At 52.3% G+C, this 23,024-nt stretch overlaps 1 protein-coding gene across 7 annotated transcripts in view; it reads left to right on the forward strand.

The window, feature by feature from the left end:
• Window positions 1-66: 66 nt before the first annotated feature.
• Window positions 67-23,024, forward strand: part of RPH3AL (rabphilin 3A like (without C2 domains)) — a 65,482-nt gene continuing 42,524 nt past the window's right edge. Inside the window, exons 1-8 of one of the 7 annotated variants that reach the window (XM_048074109.2) lie at window positions 67-221; window positions 1,868-2,020; window positions 2,408-2,521; window positions 6,767-6,926; window positions 11,128-11,236; window positions 12,252-12,395; window positions 14,432-14,561; window positions 18,559-18,645. In XM_048074109.2, coding sequence (XP_047930066.2) covers window positions 11,160-11,236; window positions 12,252-12,395; window positions 14,432-14,561; window positions 18,559-18,645 — 438 coding nt within the window. In that variant the 5' untranslated portion in view covers window positions 67-221; window positions 1,868-2,020; window positions 2,408-2,521; window positions 6,767-6,926; window positions 11,128-11,159. Of the gene's footprint in view, window positions 222-1,866; window positions 2,021-2,407; window positions 2,522-3,818; window positions 3,940-6,093; window positions 6,536-6,766; window positions 6,927-8,528; window positions 9,367-9,527; window positions 9,669-9,718; window positions 10,014-11,127; window positions 11,237-12,251; window positions 12,396-14,431; window positions 14,562-18,558; window positions 18,646-23,024 lie in introns of those variants that run through there. The other 6 variants (XM_066979829.1, XM_048074110.2, XM_066979828.1 and 3 more) reach the window with 6 other exon arrangements.

The raw sequence follows: 23,024 nt of genomic DNA on the forward strand, positions 1-23,024 counted from the left end.
GTAGTGGTGGCCGTCCTTCATTTTATAATGCCAAAAATCTGACTTTCCAGCCAAATTAGAGCCCAGTGGTCGCGGCTGGCCTGGTCCACACAGAAGGAGACTCATCTTCTGATATCTGGAATGTCGGACAGGCAGGACCATCGGCAGCGTTTCCTGGTTAATCTGCCCCTGCTGAGGCTGGCTGAGAGGCAGCTGGGTGGCAAGATGCTCTCCAGCAGCAGGTAAGTGTATTCTGAAGGTGCATTGTCCCCAGGCAGATCCCATACCCCCTTACTGCTCTCTGTGCCTTTCGTCTCCCCCCCCCCCTTTTCTGTTCAAGCCACGCTCCAGTCTTAGTGAGTGGACATGCAATTCACATGAAAAATACGAAGAATAAACTTTCCACTGTCCTCTGAGAATTTCACTGTGTCTTGGAGGCATACGTATTTTAAAAGGAAATACAGCATGATTTCATAAAATAAAGTCCAATTTGCAACCCTCGCCAGTAAGTAGTTGTGTTCAAGCAGTAGAGCTGATCTGTACGTGTAAGGGTTGTGAGATTTGTCTTTCAGTTTGCTTGAATATTCTCACTGTCCTCTTTGGTTTTAGCTTGTCCATATTGTGAGTGTTACCTGAAGTGAAGGTAGTGCTGGACTTGTTTCCTCAGGTGAGATAGGGGCGTTATGATGACCCCAGTTTGGTGCCAAACCTGGGTAATGCAACAGGCCAGTGCCGCTGAGAGGAGAGGTGTGAGCGTGCCCTATGTCCTGACTGGAAAAGTTAGTCATTCTTTAAGCAAGTCTATAGACCTGGGGACACAAGCAAGAAAATTGGCAAGCCTTCAATACAAAGCCCTAAGACAATGTCAGAAAGTAGATCCTCACAAATGTGATGTATGTATTTATTAGGATATAAATGCTTAAGACCCCAATAAGTATCATTTTGTAATGTGCTGTAATCACCAAGACAAACGTCCTGCTGCAGGTGCTGGGGTGAACGTGGAAGTCTTCTTGTGGAATATTAAAGCTGATGCTGTAAACTTACCTTGAACAGGGAAATGAGAATTAGAATTGAGATGTGTTCACGCAAATGATAAAAACAGTGGATCGAAGTGGGGAGTTTGTCTTCAAAATGGGTGAATTAATTTGCTATGAAGCATCAGTATTTTTTAAACTTTTCCTTTGTCTTATTCTTGAACAGGTGTGTTCTATAGACTTTTTTTTTTTCTTTGCCAGATTAGTCACTGAATCGTTGACCTTTTTGCTTAGGAATAATAATTAGAGGGACAAGTACAAATTGAATTGCTGAGGACTGAATAATTGCAATCAGAGTAACAGTAGCTTGGAAAAAAAAAAAAAAGGGCTCCTTGCTGTGAATTGCAAAGCAGCTAGAAGGGGCTGGGGTAGTCAGGGTGACGAGGAAGGGAGCACCAAATGTCCCCTGAGTGTGACACCTCCTGGCTGCCTGTCCCCAGGAGGTGGCCTTTCAGAGGTGAGCAACCAGCTGGTTTGGCCTTGGATTGCTCTGGGTGTTTTGAGCCCACCCGAGGGTTGCGGGGGAAGGTGCCAGTGCTGGCCAGCATCAGCTGGGGCATCTGCAGTGCTCTGACAGTGTCGCTGACAGCCCTGCAGGAGCAGCTTGCTGCCCGCTACAGTCCCGGCCGTGTGTACAGTTAAAACCTTTGGCAGCTGTGGGCTGGTGAATAATTCAGTGAAACCCATCATCGATAAAAGAGAGATTTTGAAGGGTTCTTTGGGTGGAATTGGAAGTGCCGGCTTTCTGAGAGATGAGTGTATTAAAAATTGACTTCGTGCTATCAAGATAAAACTCATATTTAGCCTTTCTAAATTTTTTATGCAGTGTCATATTTTTTCCCTGCGACTTGCAGGTCTCAAGGCCCAGCTTTGCAGTCGGACTCTGAAGCATCCGTGGTTCTGCGGGGATCTCGACAAGCTGATTTGACAGCAGAATGGATACAGGCTCTGCAATGTGTGTCGTTTCCTGTGCCTATTGTTCCTGCCAGTACTGCTTGCTAAATAAGGTAATTTATCTTTTTCCTGAAGTTGGCTGAACCGTGTGTTTAATTTATTTATGTTATTGACTGTGTGGAGGAGTACCCTGGTGTGAAACGTCATCTTCAAACGCTTTCTTCCATGGAAATACAGGCTCTGTATTAATGCAAACACTGCTTCCTCTAATATGTTTTTCAACGTTTGCCTAACCCCAGAAGAAAGCAAAGCATGTACTCAGACTTGAGCTTGATTTACGTAAAAGTTAATTTAGGTTGCCTAAGCTTATTCCATGAGGCGTGCACGTATGGAGGGATGGGGCTTGCAGGGCTGCTGGGCTTTTTATGAGCAGGCTCTGAGCAGGCAGTAAAAGCAAGGACTGAGGATTTATTTTTTCTTCTTTTTTCTTTCTCTGGCAGTAATTAGCATTTGTGAGAGTCTTCAGAATGTGAGGCAAGACAAGTTTTATGGTGATGAACTATGAGGGAGTGGGCTTGAAGCAGCTGTGGAGAGCAGGAGAGCTGCATGCTAAGGTGAGCGGAGCAGCCTGGCTCACCCCATCCTGCCCTGCATCCGTGCCGTCCTTCGAGGGGCCCCAGCTTCTGCTGACACGGGGAGACCTCTCACAGCAGTCCTGACAGGGAAGGCAAAAGGAAATAGCATCGCTTTAACTCCCAGAGCCTAGGGAAGGGCCTGTCTTGTCTGCTGTGGTGTGATCCTGCTCCAAGACATGGCGGGGAGTATCCCACCAGCTGCCACAGCAGCTCCTTGCAAGCATCTCGGCCCACCCTGGGGACACCTATTGTTCTACAGCCCCCTGGGCACTTCAGGGTTGCACAGAGCCACTCGAGCAGCATCACACGCAGCCAGTGCCACTGCCCAGAGCAGCACGTGGGTCCCAATCCCCTGTCCTCCTGCCCAGACGGTGCTGTGGCTTCCAGACCTAGGAACGGAGCAATCCGCGTGGGCCTCGTGGCTGCATTTCCCCGTCACAGGGAAGACCGGAGGTGGTTAGATTGTTTCCCCAGTCGTTAATTCGGGAGCACCCGGCTTGAGTGAGCCTGCTGCAGGCAGCACAGCATTCAGCGGTGATTGGGGTTTTCCCTGCGCTAACCCCACAGCAGCAGCCCCGCACCTTCCTCCCAAAGCCACATTTTGCTGCTGGTTCCAGGCCACCTTCTGTAGCCGATGCCTGTTGTTAGAGTCGTGTGTACAGATTTTGGGCCCCGCTTTTTAGATTTTTTTTCTGAGTTTTATTTTTTTTTTTTTATGTGAGTTGTTTATTGGGTTTGCTGGTTTTTGGGAGGTTTTGCTTTGCTTAGTTTTGGGGTTTGTTTGTTTTGGGGTTTTTGTTTTGTTTCTGTTGGTTTTGTGTGTGCTTTTTCGTTTTTGTTTGGGGGGGGTTGTTTTTGTTTTCTGTGTTTTTGTTTTTGTGTGGTTTTTGTTTGGGGATTTTTGTTTTTGTTTTCTGTGTTTGGTTTTGCGTGGGTTTTTTTTGTCTTTTTTTTGTTTCGGCGTTTTGTGCGCGGCTGTGGGTTTGCGTGAGGTTTCGCCTTTCTGTTCTCGTTTGGTCTTGTTTTGTTTGATTTCTGTGTTTTTGTTTTTAATTTTTATTTTACCGTAGTTTTCCTCCTTTCTTCCCCTTTCCCCTCTTCTTTCCTTCTTCCCGTCCAGCCCCCGTCCCCCCCCCACATCCCCAGTCCCCTTCTCTCCGCACCGGGGCGGGGGGGGGGGCTCAGCTGGGGACCACCCCGGTCCCCTCCCCGCTCGGGGCCGTGGCCGCGGGGTCTCTCCGGGGGCTGCCGCCGCCAGGGGGTGCCCGGGGCGCGGAGCGGCGGGGCCGGGGCCGGGGCCGGGGCCGGGGCCGGGGCCGGGCGGTGCAGGTGGCTCCGCTTCCGCCGCGCCCGGGGGCGGCTCCGGGGCTCGGTGCGGGAGCGCGGCGGAGGCGCAGGTGGGTGCCGGGGGGGAGGAGGAGGAGGAGGAGGAAGAAAAGGGAGGCGGTGGGGCTTTGCCCGGTTCTGCCCCGCCGTGCTGTGCCCCGGAGCTCAGGGCAGGTGGCCCTGGGTGGCTGCTGGGGCTCAGGGCTCCCGGTCCCTTCCCCCTGGGTAGCCCAGCACCCCCTTTGGGAACACCCCAGACCCACTTTGGGAACACCCCAGACCCACTTTGGGGACACCCCGCACCCCCTTTGGGAACACCCCGGAGCACCCCAGGACCCTCCGTTTGGAGGGCACGCTGCTGGGAGCTCCCCAGCCAGGTGAACCGAGCATAAGTGGCGGAGGTGCGGGGGAAAGAAGGCTGGACGCGCTCCCCTCACAGAGGCGGTGAGTCCTGGTGAGCTGGGCTGTGTGCCTGGCACGGAGCAGCCACGTGGATCCATCCTGCGGCCCTTGGGTGCTCCCTGCGGTTCTGGGAGCGCCGCCGGGCGCCAGCGAGCCCTGCTGTGTGCGGGGTGTTGAGGCTGCTGCAGCTCGGTCAAAGTCCATGGCTTCCTTCCTGCTCGTACCAACAACAGGGCTGGACGTGGAGGCACTGCTGCCGTTCCCACGTATGGCTCAAACGCTTCCCGGGATGCCTAAAGCTTCGGGGTGCTGAGAAAGGGATTTTCACCCTCCAGGTAGGATGGCTGCTCTGCGGCTCAGAGCCATGCCCGTAGCAGGTTTTTGGCGAGGCTCGTGGCCGGGCTGCGCAGCAGCCGACTCTCCGTCGGCCATGGAAGTGCTGTTCCTGGTTCACTTGAGGTTATAGCGGCGGAACAGGCTGGCACGGGGTTCTCCTGCAAGGGATTCCTGGACAAACGCTGGCCTGTGCTCAGCATTTCCCTGCTCCGTCCAATTCTTTCTAAGAAACTTGATGCTTCTCTGGAGGCTCGGAGGTGCTGATTCCACCCTGCCAGCCACCCGCCACATAAGGCCTCCTGAGCTTTTTAACATATCAGAATAGTGAAACGAGTCTCTCTAATTAGCCATTTAGATGCTAATTTGCTTCTCCCGAGGCCTACGCCAGATCAACCTGCCCCAGAACGTGAGTCAGAGAGCAGAGCCTGCTGCCTTCATGAATTATTCACTTGGTGCAGGGCACCTGCCTGGCTGGGGATCAGAAGGAACCGGGGCCAAAGTCTGGTAAATAAAGATACACCTTGGCAGGTGGAACAGCGCTGGCTTCCCTCCCCGGCATTGCAGGGTGCTGGGGAGCCAGAAGACTGATTTGCTAGGGCAAAAACTGGTTCTTTATAGCTTACCATATATCAAGTAGCCGCGCTAATAAGTGCCTCTCATTAATACGGGCTTGTTGGTACCGTATGTCGGTTTTCCTGTAGAGCTGATTTTATCTTCCCACTCAGAGGACTGGCATGGACCTCCAGGGCATTGTGTTTTATAATCCCTTTAACAAGCACCGTCTTAAAGCACTTAGGCTTCTTGCCACTGCTGCTAGGATTGCGAAGCAGCTCTGGTGCGTGGGAACCTTCTTCCCCCCGCCCAGACCTCGTCCCCACTTGCTCCTTTTCCCACTTAGCCTTATGTGCTAACACTTCTCTCCTTTCCTGTGTGCTGAGACTGGTTTGTGCTTATCTGAGCTGGGCCAGCCGGAACCCAATAGATGGCTCTGAACGAGGTCTTCCCCGCGCCGCTGGCGCTGCTTGGATTGAGCCGTCGCGGTGGGACAGACCGAGAGAAAGTGTCTCCGTGTGTTCCTTAAACGTTGTCCCTGAGCCCGCCAAGGCTTTGTGGTGCTTATTTGGACGCTGCGTGTTCTTTGTTGGCCCAAGCTGCAGAAATACGAGTCAAGTCTGATCAGATTGCGTTGTGTGGCTTCTCCGTCTGCTGCAAAGGGCTGGCACGGACGGCGGGGACTTGTCACAGCAAGGCGCTGCAGAAAGCCCCTTACCGCGGGGTGCTGTGCTCCAGCTGGCTCTGTCCCTTCCCGAGAGCAGGAGGTTTGAGGACTGCTTGGCTTCCTGGTGAGCCCCTGGGAAGCGGCTGTGCCTGCAGCGGGCTCCTGGCCGCCGGGGGGGCTGAGGGACTGCTGGCTGTGGGCCTGAGGGGGCAGCTCAGAGTGGCTTGAGCACACAGGTACAGCCCCGACTCAGGCCGGTGCTTGTACAGGCCCAGTGGCGACTCTCAGACTTCTTGTACCTTGAGAGTGACCTACGTGTCTTCCGCCACGCTCCTGCAGCCCCAGGGGTCGTTCTGTCACCCTGAAAGAGCCACGTGCTTTGAAATACAGCAGTGGCACGAGGATCCTTAGCACGCGAGGGGAAGGCCCGCGTCTGGACCAAGAGCCTTTCCCTCGCCTCCCGGGAGGGACGGGCCCGGCGGCGCTGGGTTGCCCTTATCTCCCTCCGTCCTCGCTGATCCCCTGTCATAGCAACGAGAGCAAGCACTCGCTTAGTTGCTAAGGTTTCCCGGGGCTAATGGGGTCTGGTGTGCGGAGCAGAGAGTAATTACGCCGCGTCTTTGAGGGAGCAGCAGCTAAAAGGAAAACGGGGCCAGAACGGCACCCGATGCGAGCAGGGAGTCCTGGGGGAAGTGCCGCCCTCGGAGCAGGCGAGTTAATTACACCGGCACCGCTCGGCTCGGGGATCAGGAGCTCGGCTCTGGCCAACTGTTTAATTTTTATTTTTTTTAATGAAGTATTTAAAAAAAAAATTCCCTAATTAATTTCCTATAAAAACAAATTAATACAGACACGAGGTGCTTAGCTGAAATAACCAGGCAAGTGAAAGCCGGCTGGGGAGCTCCTTACGGGCCTGTGTAGGACGTTTTTGTTTTTTGCAGGGCTCCAAGGGATTCATGCTTCGTGGGCACCTGTAATCAGCCCAGCCGCAGGAGGGCTCGTGCAAGCTGTGCCTTCGCTGCCGTGAGGAGCTGGTGCCTGCTGCGGTGACTGCCTCAATGTCAACAGGACCCTTCGGTTTCTAACGTTGGTGCAGTCAAGGTAATGTCAAAATGTGTTCAAGGTGGAGCGGGGAAGGGGCTCAGCGTAGCAAGACGGTACTAAAAGCGTACGTGAGCTGGAAAAGCAAGTGGATAAATTTGGGACGGAAGAGCGTTAGGGATGTTAAATACGGAGCTACAGCCTGGCTCAGGGAGTGCATGATGCAGGCATCTCTGGAGGCTGGGAGGATGTTCTGGAAAAGTATCACTGTGTTGTGCTCTGTTCTTCTATTCTTCTCTAAGCCTCTGCTCTTGGGGCTGGTCAGATAGCAGCTACCGTGCCCACTGGACCTTTGGCATGACCTGCCAAGGCTCTTCTCTGTTATTAAGGTAAGGATGAGTTATGCTGAGGCTGCTGTTGTGCCGTGAAAGGCCGGTTTTCTCAGAAGGGCCTGAAGTGCTTTGACAGGGCTGTGTCTGCAGTACCGCCTTCTTCAGTGGGGCTGCACAGGGGAGAGGCCTCCTCCTTCGCTGCCTTGCGGTCACCGCGCAGGGCTGGGGGACCAAGCCACCAGCACGACCCTGCTGCTTTTCCCTCCACGCAGACCTCGCCAGAAGATTTCCCCTCACAGACTGAGGCCCTGCTGTCAGGCACCTTGTTCTCTGGCTGGTCCAGGGCTCGTCACAGAGGCAGCAGAAGCAGCTCTCTATTAGAGCAGCAGGCAGAGATGAGCTCAGCTACACGTACCCGGGCTGCTCCTGGCTCACGGCGGGGCAGCGCTCCTTCCCTGCCACGCTCCCCACCGCTTCTCCGCCAAGCGCAGCCAGGTGGACTCGGGTTTAATGAGGTTTTGTTTCACATGGCTTCCTCCATCGCAGGAAAGGAACGAACAGGTGGAGGGTTGTTAAAACAGGTCATTTCGTACCGGCAAGACAAGGGCTTCCTTGTAATTCTTAATTCGAGTAAAAAGCAGACTCGTGGAGCGGGAAGGTTTCTGTCTGTACCGCTCAGTGCCTGTGCTGCCCCTCTATTCTGTATGTGGTGTACTTGCAGCAGTGCCAAGAGCTGTGGATTTCTCCTGCTCTCGCTGCTGGAGACTGGCTGCTTCCCTGCTCTCTGCCTTGGGGAGAGGAGAGGAGGACAGGGAGGGAATGTTCAGGGAGGTGGGCGCTGACTGCAGCGTCTCTAAAAGGTAACACAGCGAGGGCTGGCTGCGAGAGGGCTGCTTGTTTCACCACAGCCCACAGAAATGACTCCTCAGCCTGCCGGGGTTTTGCTATCTCGGTGTTTCTGATGAGGCTGATTCCCCTGTACTTCTTGTCCTGTACAGAGATAAGAGGGAGGGTGCTTCATGTCTTCCTGGTACCGTTTCTCTGGCATCAGTCCTGGGGCCGTGCAAGATGTTCCTTTCCCTCCAGCCCTGTTAGAGCTCCAGTTTCCGCCCCAGCAGACTGTGGCCTGCAGTCCCATGGTGTTCTCGTTGCCTTCTCGGAGGTACCTGTGTCAAACCACCCCGATCTTTTTGCAGAGGCAAAGGTGCAACGCCGTCTGCAATGCCAGGGTACATCAGAGGGAGCAGCAGATACTCGCTGCTGCTGAAAGAAAATGCTCCTGTAAATATTTTAGGGGATAATCTCTCTGAAGACTGCTTGGGGATATGATGGATCTCTAGGCTGTTCTGTTTTCCCTCTCTCTTTGCAGATGCTGCTCAGGGAATGGTGGAGAACAGAAAGCGTATGCTCAGTAACGAGAGGCAAAAGAGCATGACATTGCTTGTTTTTGTTCAGTCATGCTGAGAAAAGTGCACTGTGGTATGAGGCTGGAGAATGTGGTTAGGTCTCTCCTGAGAAAAACGCTTAGCTGATGTGCTCTATTCTGACTTGCCTTCAGCTCTGTTAGAGCAGATAAAGCTCTGCAGAGGAGGGGTGGATGGATTCGGCACCGTTGTCCACCCTGAAGGCACAGGTGCTGGCAAAGCAAACTCCTCTGCCCTGGCCACGCTGTGGGGCGGATCTCCAGCTCTAGGTTTTAGGATAAACATCCCACAGTTGCCAAGTGCTGGTCACGTCGGTCTGGTTGCATGCATTCAGCCTTGCCAGTGGCCATCAATTGCGTGGGCTGTGCTTTTCTTCAGGTGTGCGTGAGTGGGAGGGAAGAGAATGTGGTACAGCTGAGGAGTAATTTAATATATGCATTTGTGTGGGGGGTAAATATGCATATAATCCTGTAACAACGCATCACAGGCTTGGAAAATCTCTGAAAAATCCCGGGTCAGCTGTGCTGTGTGAAATTTTAGCTTCTCTCTGCCTCTTAACACTGGCCTGGGGGTGGGAGCCTCTGTTCCTTTGCCATTAATGCTCAATTGCTCCCAGGTGCATGAGCTGCAGTGGGACATGCGGGGACTGTGTTCTGTCTCTGCCTGAGATCACGAAGGGGCTGACAAGAGCAGGAGGTGTTCTGGTACAAAATGGAAATGCAGGCATAAGTGAAAGCGAGGAAGGTATCTGGTAAATAGAAGATGCCAGGGCTCAAGGATTTCATATAGGGATGACTCCTTTCAAGAGTGGTCCCCTTAGCTAATGTAGTAAAGGTTTAAAAAAACGTGTGACAACTCTCTGTCCTTCCTGCTTTGACCTCTTTCTCTGCTGAACCTTCCTGCAGCATCCCTGCCTCGCTTTGCTGTAGTCAGGCCACGCTGCTGGGCGTTGTGTGGAGCTGCTGGAGCCTTCACCTGTTTTACACGTCTGTCCCCTGCACTGAAAGAAGTCTGTGCCTCGCCTGGAATTCCTCCTCCTGCCTGGTGTAAGAGCTGGGTTTTCAGGCTCTCCGGAAGCTGGATGGTCGGAGAGGAGGCTGCAGGGTTGTGGTTTGCAGCCGCCCTGGCTGGAGGCTGACGTGGGTTTGGCAGGGGATAGCTGCCAGTGCTGCAGCCCGGGTCAGCGTTTCTGCGCTGGGGGGCGAGTGCGGCACGTGTGGCACATGTGAGCTCAGCGCGGGGAGAGGTCGATTTGCACAAGCTGCCCGAGTATAAAAGGGCCAAGGCCGTGCAGCTTGCGAAGCCTCTGTGCCTGGCAGAGAAGCAGAAGGCTCTGTGTGTCAGCAGCAGATAGCAGGCGGAGGTGCAGCACGCTGAACCGCAGCACGGGGGTAAGTGTGCTGTGAATTGAGACTGCAACATGTGTTTTCTTGGGAATTACTGCACTGTTGGCAGGTGATATAACTTGCCTGCTATTGTATCTGATTTGTGTTTGCCAAACAGCGTTAAGCACGTTATCTCTGCCCAGCAGGTATGGTTTCAAAGCTGGCAAATGTCTGTTCTGGGAAAGGTAAGTATTAATACCTAGAAATTTATGCATTAAGGCTCATGAGACACTTGCTCTGCTGGAGAGCAAATCCAGCTGGAAGAAAGCTTGGTATGTCAAGACTGGGTTTGCCTCTGCTGAAATCTTTTGGCTGCTTCTGCCCCTTGGTGCTTCCTGTTCATCTGAGCTGCCGGTAGGGCTGAGGCTGTCCCTTCTGGGGATGCGTTTCTCCCGTGAGCGTGTGGCAGTCGGCTCTGGCTGCCTTTAGCAGGCGGCTCACGGTGAAGCTGTCACCGAACGCGGGGGATCACTGGTGTGACCGTGCTGGTTACAGGAGCCCCAGTAGGAGATCTGCTGAAAGAGGTGCTGTCTTAAACATCAGCAAATGCAAACAAGCTGCTATTGTAGGCTGTAGTTATAAATACCAGGCTATTATGGAGGCAGTTTTAATGAACGAAGTGACTTGCCACTATTCATTCTGATTGTCGCGTGGGCTTTTGTTTGTTACCCCATTAGGAGGTAAAAACCCAGCAACTGTAGCTTCTTTGTGTTCTTTAGAGTGGCTTTCTCTGTCAGTACTGCAGCGTTAGGGCTCCAGAGGTGATGGGGCAGAGATTGTTCTTGCAAACAACACTTTTCTCTGGTTGGAAATGAAAAATTATAATGGAACTGACAAAGAGTCTGCGGCCTTTTTTCAGTGCTATAAAATCTAAACTTCCAGGCTTGTCTTAATGTAGTATCAGAAGGTATTTACTGGCTTATATTTCATGAGGATGATGGTATGTTTTTATTGCTGTCTGTGGGTGCGAGTCAGTCTGCTTCCAGCGAGTGTGACGCCGGCAGATCGCCTCCATCGTGTTTGCTGGGAACAGCATCCCCTGGGGACGACTGGTGGGGCTGTGCCAGGCGCTGCCCTGGGCTTCCCTGCTGCGCTTCATGCTGGTGTTTGCTTCTTACAGGTGTGACCCCTGCCTCCTCCCAGCCTGGTGCCATGGCCGACACGATTTTTGGCAGCGGGACGGGCCAGTGGGTGTGCCCCAATGACCGGCAGCTGGCTCTGCGTGCCAAGTGAGTCGCCCTCCTCTCCTTCCAGCCTCGGCGCTGGCCTGAACGCTTCCCAGTTAGTGGCGTGGGGCACCAGCCTCATCCACAGCCTGGCTGCGAGGCAGGAGTTGCTGCCTGTCACACAAACCCCTCTGCACCCTCGGGGCGAGCTGCGTGGACGGGGCAGGAGCCTGCTAAGCTGGGGTTCGGTGCTCGGCTGCGGCGCGGAGCTGCCAGGCTGCAGGGGAGCGTGCAGTGCTGCCGGTACCTCTAGGAGTCCATCAGTGTGTTCCTCCAGCTCTTCCCGGAAGGGCTTGGAGGCAGGCTGTATCTCTCCACCACCCTATATATAATTGAGAGCATCCCCCAGCTGCCAGAGCTCCTTTGTTTTAGCAACTTGTCATTTGATCTCATTTTCCACTGAAGTTCAATTACCGCATGACCTAAAGACAAGGGGATGGAGGTGAGTCAAGCACTGGAATTGCATTTGTTTCTTGGATGCTTTCCTTCTCTGGCAGCCAGTGTTCTACTCCTGCCACCTCTGCTCCTGGCTGAACCTCTGGGGTCAGCCTGCTGCGGGCTTTTAGAAAATACGGGATCACCCAGTGTCAGAGGGAGGGCACTGGCTGAGTGGGAACGGTGCACGCCACTGCCACTTCTCCTGCCTTCACCTGAAAGCCTCATTAAAACAGCTGTGCCTGATTGTGCCCTGGATTCTGCTGGCAAGCGTGACTTTATCCAGTGACCTCTAAACCCCTACTGAATGGAAATTAATTGAGCTGTGAAAGCTCCCTCCTGTCCCCAAGCGAGCTGAGGAGAAATGTCAGCTGTTCTACAGAGGCGTAGAGGGAAGTGGCTTGCCACAGTGTTCCTGCAGGCCTGGGGTAGACCAAGGGAGGAAGTTTCCAAATTTCTGTTTATTTCCAGGTATGCCTGGTGATTTGCGTGGTTGAACTGAGGCCCTTAGGAACATGGGATCTGGATGGAGGAGGGTGCTTTCCTTTCACAGCTTAATTCCTCCCTCCACCCCTTCCCCCAGGCTCCAGACGGGCTGGTCAGTGCACACGTTCCAGACGGAGAAGCAGAGGAAGATGCAGGCTCTGAGCCCGCAGGAACTCGAGGTCATTCTGGAAGTCATCCGCAAGGCAGAGAAATTGGACGTCGTCGAGCAGCAGCGCATAGGGTACAGTCACGTCCGTTTGTCCCCTTCCTTCAGAGGGAAAGGTCAGTGCAGATGGGGAAGTGGCTCTCCTGGCTGCCTGAGCTCAGCCTTCATCAGTCAGAGCATCCCTTAGGTCAGTTCTTTTCCCCTCCCATGTTGCTTGTTTGGAGGTGAGGAGCGTTGGGAAGGATGTGATTTAGTTTTTTCCTTCTTCCCACGTCGCAGGCCTTTCTCATGCCTTCTTTGAGCCTTGGGACTTCTGTGGTTGTGGCCACTGACACAGTCCCTGGTAAATGCAGCCTGTGCTAAGGCAGCTGCCCCAGTGGCTCTGGAAGATGCCTGAGGAGACGCCAAGCTGTGCAGCTGCACCCACTGCTGGTGGACGGCACGGCTCAGAGACCATTCCTGGCAGCACCGTTAGGTTTTCCCTGGTCCACAGCAGCCCCCTGGGATTTTGCCTGGAGCAGTGAATGGGTTTGTGTTCTACTTGGCTGAGTTCTCTGGATGGGGTTTGTTAGCTTGAATTATTTGATTTACAGGCATCCTTTTCCTTCTTGCTGCTGCGGATTTCTATTTGCTCTCAGTCCTGCTGGAGATCTGGCCTCAGCTGTGTCTGTGCTTGACCTGCGCTGACGGTCTTTAAAGCAGGGGAGTTCAGCCGTCCTGCAGCATTTCCCAGCAGGGTTTATGCTCGCCAGGCAGGAAGCCTCAGCGACTCCCAGCCCAAGCCCAGCAGGCCCAGCTTCATGCCCCTGCTCTCAGCTCTGTCCCTGCACAGTGCACGTTAGTGCTGATGAGGACGAGCAGCGATGTTTGTGTGTTGCATGGGAGACCCCAGCAGCCCTGGAAGCAGCCAGCGACCCGAGGGGCTGATGGCTCCTATGCTGGTGTAGCTGTGCACAGCGATAGCCTCGCTGTTCCCCTGCTGAAGCGTTCTCCGAAATGCCTGCGTTAACTGCAGCGGGTTCTCGTGTGCTGAAGTCAAGGATCATAAATCCGGTAACGACGGCTCAGCCTGGCTGTGCTGTCTGACCTCGTCACCGCGGGCAGTGCCTCTTCCAAATAGACCTTGCCGTCCTCGCAGCGCGGGGCTTGGCTGGTGGGACATTAGCGCTAGTGAGAAGGGGGATGCGAGGATAACAGGACTGAGCCACGTGCACACGCGTGGCTGCGGCTGGTTGCTGCCTCTGAGAAACGGGCTGGCTGTTTGTCATCCTCCCCATCGATGCCTGACGATGGCCGCGCAGCGATCTCACGACAGCAGCCTCGCTCTGCATGCCCTCTGCATCTCGCATCTGAATCGCTTATCCCTCCTTCCTTCCCTTCCGTGGTCCTGCTGCTGTGGACGTTGCGCATACATATGTGCTTCCTGTCTTCCAAGCAGGCTGTCGAACGAAGCAGGGGGCAGTTGCTGGCATTCTTGTACCGTAGCCAGGCTCATTTTGGTCTGATGGCTTCAGTCTGGCCTTCCTGCTTCTAATGAGATGTAAGTCGCATGCCTGCAGTGCTGCTTTCAGGGAGTGCGTGTGAAAACAGAGCAGGGCTTGGCAGGTCTAACAGTCTAACTCCTCTGCCCTTTCCATGTGCTGACTTGCCCTGATCTGAGCACTGAACCCTTTTCCTGCTCCCCAGGCAGGAAATCACTGTGCTGAGACCATGCTGCCGAGGTGGCACTGAGCTCCTGAAGGGTACTGAGTGCCTTTCTTGTGAGCCGTCTGCCCTGTGCCCACTGGCTGAGCCATGCCTGCCAGTGGTGCTCCCAGTTTTGCTTATTCTGGGCTCGGTGAGCACCAGTAGGTGGACTTACAAGGGTTTTATTCCCTGAAGACCAAGAGCCAGCTAATAGGAAACACTGAGCTCAGAGACTGAAGCAGAAGTACATACGGTCCCAGCAAGGGGCTCAGAACTGCACAGGAGAGGCACAGGTAGGCTGAGGCTGGAGCACACACCTGCAGGTTTTTGGCAGAGCTTCTTCCTATAGATCTGAGATTGCCACAGAGCCGTTCTGCAGTGCCCAAGGACCTGCTGTGACCTCTGCCTGGCCTTCTTCCCTGCAGGCGCCTGGTGGAGCGGCTGGAGAACATGAGAAAGAACGCGATGGGAAACGGCCTCTCCCAGTGTTTGCTCTGCGGGGAGCTGCTCGGGCTGCTGGGGAGCACCTCGGTCTTCTGTCAGGACTGCAAAAAGGTGGGTTTGCACAGGGGCTCCTGCCTGTTCCTGGTAGCAGAGCTGCCCAGGCAAGGCCACCGGGGCTCTCAGAAGGTAGATCACTCTGTAGAGTTAATTTAGCCCTGTTTGATTGGGTCGGTGCTGTCAATCCACAGGGTTTTCTCTTTTTACCTTATTCCTTGTGATCCTAAAGTGCTTAATCTGCACTTACTGCTGAGATGGCGTGCATCAGCCTGGTAGATACCGGGCTTCCAGAGACAGGGCAGAAATGTACGTCCGTCAGAGGCACCTACGGAAGTGTCTGTGTGCTTTACTGCTCCTTCCTGCAAGGTCTGCCCTTAGACCTTCCAGTAGCACGTTTCTACAGAGAACTAAAGGCTCAAACCCATCTTTAAGTTCCAAACCAGTGTAAGGTTTCCAACCTTGATGATACGTAAATTACCCTGTGCATCAGTGACTGTGTGTGTCGTTGGCAGCACTGCGCGGGTGCTGTTTGGAAGGGAGCACAGGTGTGTAGGGAGACCTACATCATGTGTAGGTCCTACATAACGTCCTACATCCCTGTGGGATGATTGTTGCTTGTCTGGGCTCCCCGACAAGCAGGGGTTAAACTGCATTGCTGCGGAGATGAGGATCTCCAAGGCAACCACCTTATCCTCCCTCTGCTGGGAGGCTGCTTCTGGTGCACTTGAAGCCCATCTTTCCCTGGGGAGATGTCTGTGTGAGTGGCTTCGCCTCAGAGCGGTGCCTGGGGAGAGGTGAGGGTACCCAGTGGGTGCAGGAGTGCTTCTGACTTGCTGGTGTCAGGGTGGGAGCGAGCAGCCTGGCGTCCCTGGTGGGCACCAGAGCCAAGGGGACCCTTGCTCGTGCCACCCACCCCATCACTGCGGAGCTGTCCCATGGAGTCCCACAGGGCAGCGCTGAGTAAATCCCGCTCCTTTACCACGTAGGGGTGCGTGTTGGCAGCTCTGCGCAGGCCATGATGAACCTTCCGTGCTGGCGCTGGTGGAGTTGGTGGGCTGCAGGTCTCACAGTCAGCACCGAGGGCCCAGCACCCCTCCACCGTGCTCAGGGAGCTGCCGTGAGCAGTGCTGCCTTTGTGCAGTGAGCTTCTCCACCGGCTCCTGTTTCAGAAGCAGCTCGACCGAGGCAGGGGTTATACAAGAGATCACGGGTAAGGCAGTGACTGGGAAGGTGAACACACATTTCTGAACCCCCGGGTCCTCAGCCGGGAAGAAAGGAGCTTGTTTAGGAAGGGCTGGGAAAGGAAGCAGCGTGAAGATACTGGGAAGTATCTGAAGGGTCTGGCTTAAAGGGGAGCTGCAGGGCGACTCTCTCAGAGGGGAGCACGGGCTCCGTGCAGACGTGTCTGTGGACAATAAAGGGCTGCTTGGCAGACAGGAGGCGGCTAGCTGTTTCCTGCATTTCAAGCATGCAGAATAACAGGATGTGCTGTATTCTTGCCTCCTTCCCCTGGCGATTCTGCTCTCACCTTGTCTGAAGCCAGCTAGGTCACAGCGCTGCAGCACTTTCTAACCTCCTTCCTGTAAGCCCCATACACTAGCACGTGGAGGCAAAGCCGGTGCAGACCCTTCCCTGCTCTGCCCGTTTGCAGTTGCAGAAGTGACCCCCAGAGCTAGTGAGGCTGTGAGTGCCTGAGGCTCATGGGGGGCTGTAACCAGAAAGCCCCGAAGAAGGGCTTGTTCTTTTGGGGTTTGTTTAGTTGGTTTTGGGGTAAGGTTTTGGTTTTTTTTTTCACTATTCTCTTTTTAGTCTGTTGGGCAGTTCAGGAGGATTCACATCGAGGTTGATTTAAGGTGAGATCCTGTTTTTCCCAGTGTGCGTTTTGCAGCTGCTTTCAGCTTGGCTGCACTTTTCAGCCATGCGCGAGCTCAGGGCAATGCTGAGTGGGTGCCCTGGGCTTTTCCCCTTCCTGCTTTGTAACGCCGTGGTGTGAACCCAAAAACAGTCGATCCTTCAGCAGAGCACACAGGGGGCTGTTACTTTAAGCTTGTCCCCAGGGATATCCATCACTTGTGCAGCATTGAATGCGATAAGCAATGACTTGTCAGGGAATTATGGATTTTTAAAGTTCATATTTTTCTTGCTAGCTTTGCTCTGTTACCATCTCATTGGAAAGTCATTGCGGCCCTTCTAGCTCAATAACAGGGATTGCTGTAATGATATATCTGAAATGTAGCAGAGGACTTACCTTCTGCAAGTCCCTTCTGCTGAACAGAGGCTCTATAGCTCTTGTAGCCTGATGGATTTTCTAAGTGCCACTTTCTGGTTTAGCATTTATAGGTCAAAATGAAGAATGATTTTAATATTGGTTTTTATTATCTTAGAAATAAATGCATTATGGCAAGACAAAGATGTATGCAAATACAGACGTGTTAACAATAGCAGTAGTTAGATGAAGCATAATGTGCAATTTACCATGCGGAGGGTATCAGGATCATGTATAAAAGGTGAAATAGAAGTAGGAGAAGAAAGTGCTTTATCTTGTATTTAATGAAGAACAGGGCTGTGTTCAGCATCCTTGATTTTTATGTCTTCTGAGGGGTTGTGGGTGATGCTCAATTTCCCAGCTAGTCCACAGGGAAGGGGAGGAAGAGAGCCCTGTTTTGTGTTGGAGCTTTCAAAATTTATGGCCAGGAGTAAAATTGTTGGGAAACTTCCACTAGGGGGAGCGTTCGAATGTGCTATGTATGTGGGAATTGGGATCTTTGAGGGTATTTACGACAGAGTTACTCCCTCAGGTTTTGGTCTGAAAAAGGGAGAATTTGGGGTATTTCAGAAGGTGGCTCCCAACTGCGGTACTGCCTGCTGCTTGCATCTGCAGTCCCTCTTGGCTTGGGTAGCACCATCTTGAATATCAATATGCACAAGACCAAACAGGTTGTTTCTTATTTCGCTGCCCTTCCTAAAAAAACCTGTAGGCATCCCAGCCAAAACACCATTAAAGTGCCCACTGGGATGTAGACAGAGCAAAAGCCTTGACAAAAGCCATCTGTTGAGCTGGTAGCAGAACCGAGAGCTCTGCCTCTGGGCTGCGCTGACCAAAATATTCGGGTGCATTTGCTCGTGCAGTGAAGCCGTTCCTCAGGTACTTTCTGCTGTTCGTCTCCTCCGAGTGTGCGCACCGAGGGCGGAGTGAGCACCGAGCCTCCATCCTGCAGAGCAGAGCTCCTGGCTTAGAGGGGGAGCAGCCTCGGTGGGGAGTTGGGTGAAACCCAGCTGGGAAGACTGAATTCCTATGTCTGTCTAAGCAAGGATTTGCTCTCCAGGGCCCTCTTGTGAGTGGCTTTTGCTCTGTGAGGATCAAAGCATTCATCCCATTTCTCATTCAACTGTAAGCCAAGCCTGATACCCATCAGCTTCATTATGTAATATTAGGTGATCCGGGTTGTTAAATGGCTTGTAATGCCAGCGGAGACGTGGAAGCTCCCTCGTGCAGGGATAGATGCCGTGTGGTGCTATCAAGCATTCTGCTCAGGAAACGTGCACGTAGGCACGGTCGTGCCCGCTCCCTAAGCAGCCACAAATCAATAGCTGCCAAGTGCTCGCCGAAATGGAGGGGAAGCCGTGGGGTTTCAGGCAACGTGTGTGAGGGAAGGGAGGAGAGGATTTACAGTCCTGCACAAACTCGCATTCGTTTTGTGCTTGGTTACAGCTGCTTTCTGTGCCACGGTGACTGGGCTTTAGGATTTAGAAGAATAAAAAAAAAAACACTCCAGAAATACGTATTTGTTGTGTGCTTTGATCTGCGCTGTCCAGTTCTCTTGTCACCCTGGAGTCAGGGACCATGCTGTAGATTTGCCTTTGTCTTAACATCCTTATAGACCTGAAGCAGCTTCTTAGGATCAGCGTATCTCTGGGATAAATAAGAGAATTGTGCCATGTTTAATATTTTTAAGGAAAGCAAACCGGAACTGTTGGGACAGATGCTTCTCAGCCTTCTCTTTGCTGGGGGTTGCTCACACTACCCTTTTCTTTTATCTCCTTGTTTCAGAAAGTTTGCACCAAATGTGGCATAGAAACCTTTGGAACGCAGAAACGTCCTCTTTGGTTGTGCAAGATCTGCAGCGAACAGAGAGAGGTAAAATTTAACTGTGGGGAGAAGGGGCTCAGCAGCACCCAGTCACCTGCCCTAAGTCTGTGCTGAGTGTGCACGGGCTCATCCCTCTGCCTGGGTATGGGGTGGGGAGGTTTGGATATGGGGTTTGGGAGGCCTGACAGGCTCAACCAGTACGCACAGTGGCAACAATTTTGGTTTGTGATGGGATGGAGGGGAAAAAAAATCCACCAGCCCCTCCAGCCTGTATCGTTTTGTGGGGCTTTTCTAGCTATGGTTGTAAGGAGACTGTTACCTTTTGCTGCTGTTTTCCTCCTAGCTCTGTGGCAAATAAACTTGGCTAACGCTGGTTCTTTAATACAGCTGGAGAGATCTGTAGCCTAGCTTCAATATTTGTCCCTCTAAAAATAACCAGGATTGCAGCTTTTAACTCTGTTCCCCCCTCCCCCTGCCTGTCAAATCCATAACTTGCCAGCGTGTGAGACTTCTGATGCAGGTCTCTAAATTTTTATATCCTTTATCCTTGACTTTACACTGCAAAAAGTAATGGCCTGCCTCAGTTCTTGTCTGCCAGCCAGCAGCCACCAACTTCAGGCTTGCTGCTGTGCCGTGAAGCCAGTGAATTTGTTCAGTGATTACAGAGGGACTTTCGCTTGTTCCCATCAATTTATTTTGAGCTTTTGCTTGTGGTCCTTGAACGTCAATCCAGTGCAGCTATTCCCGACCACTGCAACCAACTGTGAAACCTGGGTGCTCTGCTTGATCCGTCAATTTTTGAAGTGCAGTGAGAGCGTTTCTGTAGGTGTTTGAGATGGTGAATGTTTTTGTATTAGTTGTGGAGATTTAGCGTTGCTTGGGTTTTAAGTAGGAGGGGATTATCTGTGTGCGAGTACTTGCAAAGTTTGTGTTCGGGTGAGATGATGGATGCTGTCTTTAATTTTTGAGTGGCAGTGTGACTAGGGCAGGCAGAGAGCCTTCCAGCTCTCTGGGTATTGCTAATAATTTGATGCACTGAATCATCCAGGTGTTTTGAAATCCAGATGGCAGTCCCAAAGTGGAGAGTGTGGCAGGTCAAGGCAGTTTCTGTGTTCTGTGGGGAGATGGGTATGGGACTGAAATTGACTTCATTTCTTTTTTCTGCTCTTCTCGTATTTTTTCTCATCCCCCAATGTATAATTGCTTTTTTTTTTTTTCAATTTCTTATAAAAATAATGAGGAGCCATGGTCACTGGACAGAGAAGAACATTAACCTGTCCAATAAGTGTTACGTGCGGTCAGTGTGTGAGGGAACGGTAACCTTCAGAGATCACTCTCTCCGTGAAACCTGAGATACGGCCGACGTGCTTCTCTAATGAAAATGGATGGAACTTTCCCTCGGAGACTACCTAAAAAATAGCCTCATCTTACCTCGCAACCCTAAACTTCATCTTTATTTTTTCTTGATTCTTTTAAAGGTCGGTTCAGGTCTGTCTCCTTTCCTGTTTGTGGTGGTGCTGGTGCTCTGACCAGAGATGTACATGGTGTATAGGTACTGGCCCTGTTATGTTTCCTGGGATCCAGACGGGAAGCTTCAGGAACCCACCGAAACCCCGTGGGTTGTTGATGCAGTAACATCACCAGCAGCCACTATCACCTTTCTTCTCGCCCCTTCTCAATGCACAGCACGGTAATGAAGCAAAGTTCTCCTTTAGCCCATGCTAATGAAGTGCACGCTTAAAGTAGGCTTGTCCAAGGCCACAGAGCTCAGGCAATGCCTCCCAGCTTGCAGGGCCGTGCTCAGGGCCCTGGCCTTGGCCAGCTCTCGTGGGTGAGTGTTTGATGCTGGTCCGGAGCGGAGGTGGCAGTAATTGGTGTGGTGTTCCCTGCCGGGAAGAGACATGAGCCCCCAGCAGGTGTGATGAGATGTGATGTTTCCAAGGTAGGTCATTCCTGCCACATCACGGCCGTGTTTGCAGTCTGTAATTTTCTGAACCACTGCCCTAGCTATTTGGGCATGATATTTATGAAGCTCTCAACTCTGTTACGGAGAGACTGTCAGGCAGTGAAGTGAGATGGGGAGGTCATTCAGAAAGCTGGGTGCACTAAGCGATGTTGGCTGGAGTTAATGAGTGTCATCTGGCTGGGACAAGAGCCTGGGACTGAAATTGTCCCCTTTAGCCCCTGCTATGCGCTCAGTGAGTGAGTCTTGTGGCCCACCAGGATGTAAAGCCAGCATGGTGGGGTTGGACATTCACATATACTAGCTAACAGCCAAAGTGTGCAGCGTCATGCACACATGCTAAAGCTCTCATCCCTCCACCCTCCTTGGCATTATTTATCGCCGTAAGCTTGAAATTCTAGTGACAATTTAGTGGTGTGGTAATCTTCTTTGCTCCTTTGCTGTGTGGACAAAATCTGTGCTGGCTTCAGTCATGACTAAATCATCTGTGTGTGCCTAGGTCAAAATGAAGAACCAAGGAGCAAGCTATTGTTTACATCAGTTTTTCAGTGGAGGTTGAATGCTTGATGCCCACAGATCCCTTCGGGAATCCCAGCCTCAGCCACTCAGAAGTGTTCTTTGCTGCTTTCTGTTTCCTTGAAAACCTCCGCTGGGAAGGCTGTGCTGCATAGCAATGAGCAGCAAGTTGCTCTGACACTGTCTTATTTCTGGAGAGTGGAGGTGATTAATGGATTCTGCCTGCTGCTTGCGTCCCAAGCAGCCAGAAGCAAAGCAGCGTGTTCGGCAACACTGGGGCTGCCCAGCGTGATGTGTGCCTGCAGGGTGGGGGTCTCCGAGCTGCCAGAGGTGTGGTAGGAGGAAAGTCACACATTGTCACGTCGCCGGGACCTGGCAGAGCCTGGGTGCTCCTCCTGGCAAAGGGAACGTCCCCGAGGGCCAGCAGACACCCCTGCATGATAAGTGCATCTCTTCCTGCTGAAATAAGATAGACCTGATCTGCTTTAAGCCTGGCCTTTTGGAGACAGCACTTATCCCATCTGTTTACAGAGGCATCTATTGAAAAAAAACCTTTTGTTCTTCCAGGCTTCTGTGGACATTTTCTTTTGCAACATCTTCTGAGTGAGGTGGAGTTAAAGCGGGTGTGGATTGTGTTGTATTGCTCATGCGAGTGAGGCTAGGAGCAAATTCAGTGAAGTTCACGTTTACTTTCAAGGGCAAGAACCTTCCTTCTTCCCTCCCCTTTGTACTGCGTTGCCTTCCTCAGCTGCGCATCTTGCAGAGCCTTCCCGGAGACCGAGGTGGAGGGCCAGTGGGCTGATCCTCCCAGGAGCAGGCCTGTTAGTGCATGCATATCAAATCCCGTGGCACGACTGGGGAGGCTGATCCCAGACTGCAGCAAACGTTGGCCACAGGTTTGTAGCGACATGTATACAGCAGGAACGATTCCCTGCTGCCAGGCCTCTGGCAGAGCACATGAGCAGGAGAACAGCTTGGGCAGCAATGCCCACGTTGAATCAGTAGCGTGTGGCTGAAGTCTGTCGTCACCTTCTGCCCTGCTGCGTTGTGTCTGATCCCTGCCCGACCACGTAACTCTCTGCACAGTCTTGTTTTGACTGATGCCACCAGGTTGTGCAAAGCACCTCCCTGAATTACCACTTTTTATATATATATATTTTTGTATCCATAATTAGCGATGCTATCATCGTAATTAAAATCCTCTTGGAAGCGTTCATGCACATTTACATTTGAATTGACACATCCAAAATTGTAGTGATAATGAAAACAGTTAAAGTAGGGTGGGGGGAGATAAATAGCTTTTTTTAAACCCCATCGAATATGAAAGAGCATGTCAGCTATCAGGGACCTGCTAAAGTTTTAATTTGCCCCCTCTGCTTCACTTTCCCTTTAATTTCTTCTCCGCTAAATGACATTTTCATGGCTGGCTGCATTTCTTGGTTTATCAAAATAAACCGTGCAGAGGAAGAAGATTACCGCACTGGAAGAAAGGAATTGTCTCCTCCCTTTTTTGCCCCCAGGGCTTCCCTTTTCGCATGTACGCTCGTACCATTTTGAACATTATAAACCAGCATAGCCCAGGGTTATTCCTGCCTGGCATGATGATTTCTTGGCAAAATACTGTGCTGATGGAGGGGAGTGTTTATTTTGGGTGACTCTGGATTGAATCGAAGTGATGTGCACCTGTTTGCAATTCAGAGAACTCATCAATAGCCTACCATATTATTTTGGGGGGTGGTAGCAAGCGGTTAGACTCAAAATAGTGTCCTCTAGAATAGAGCCACAGGAAAAAAAGAGGCCTGATTGAGAGGGGAATGATAAATCGCTGAAGGCTGGCAGCCACTGCAGCTTGAGAAACGTTGGGGTCAGAGGTGCAATACATTTTGCTATTCCGGAAACAAAGCTCCGAACAGCAATTTCACTGCCTTTTAATTTTCTTCATCCTCAA

The sequence above is a fragment of the Anser cygnoides genome, chromosome 18 (assembly GCF_040182565.1).
Source record: "Anser cygnoides isolate HZ-2024a breed goose chromosome 18, Taihu_goose_T2T_genome, whole genome shotgun sequence".
Classification (NCBI taxonomy): Eukaryota; Metazoa; Chordata; class Aves; order Anseriformes; family Anatidae; genus Anser; species Anser cygnoides.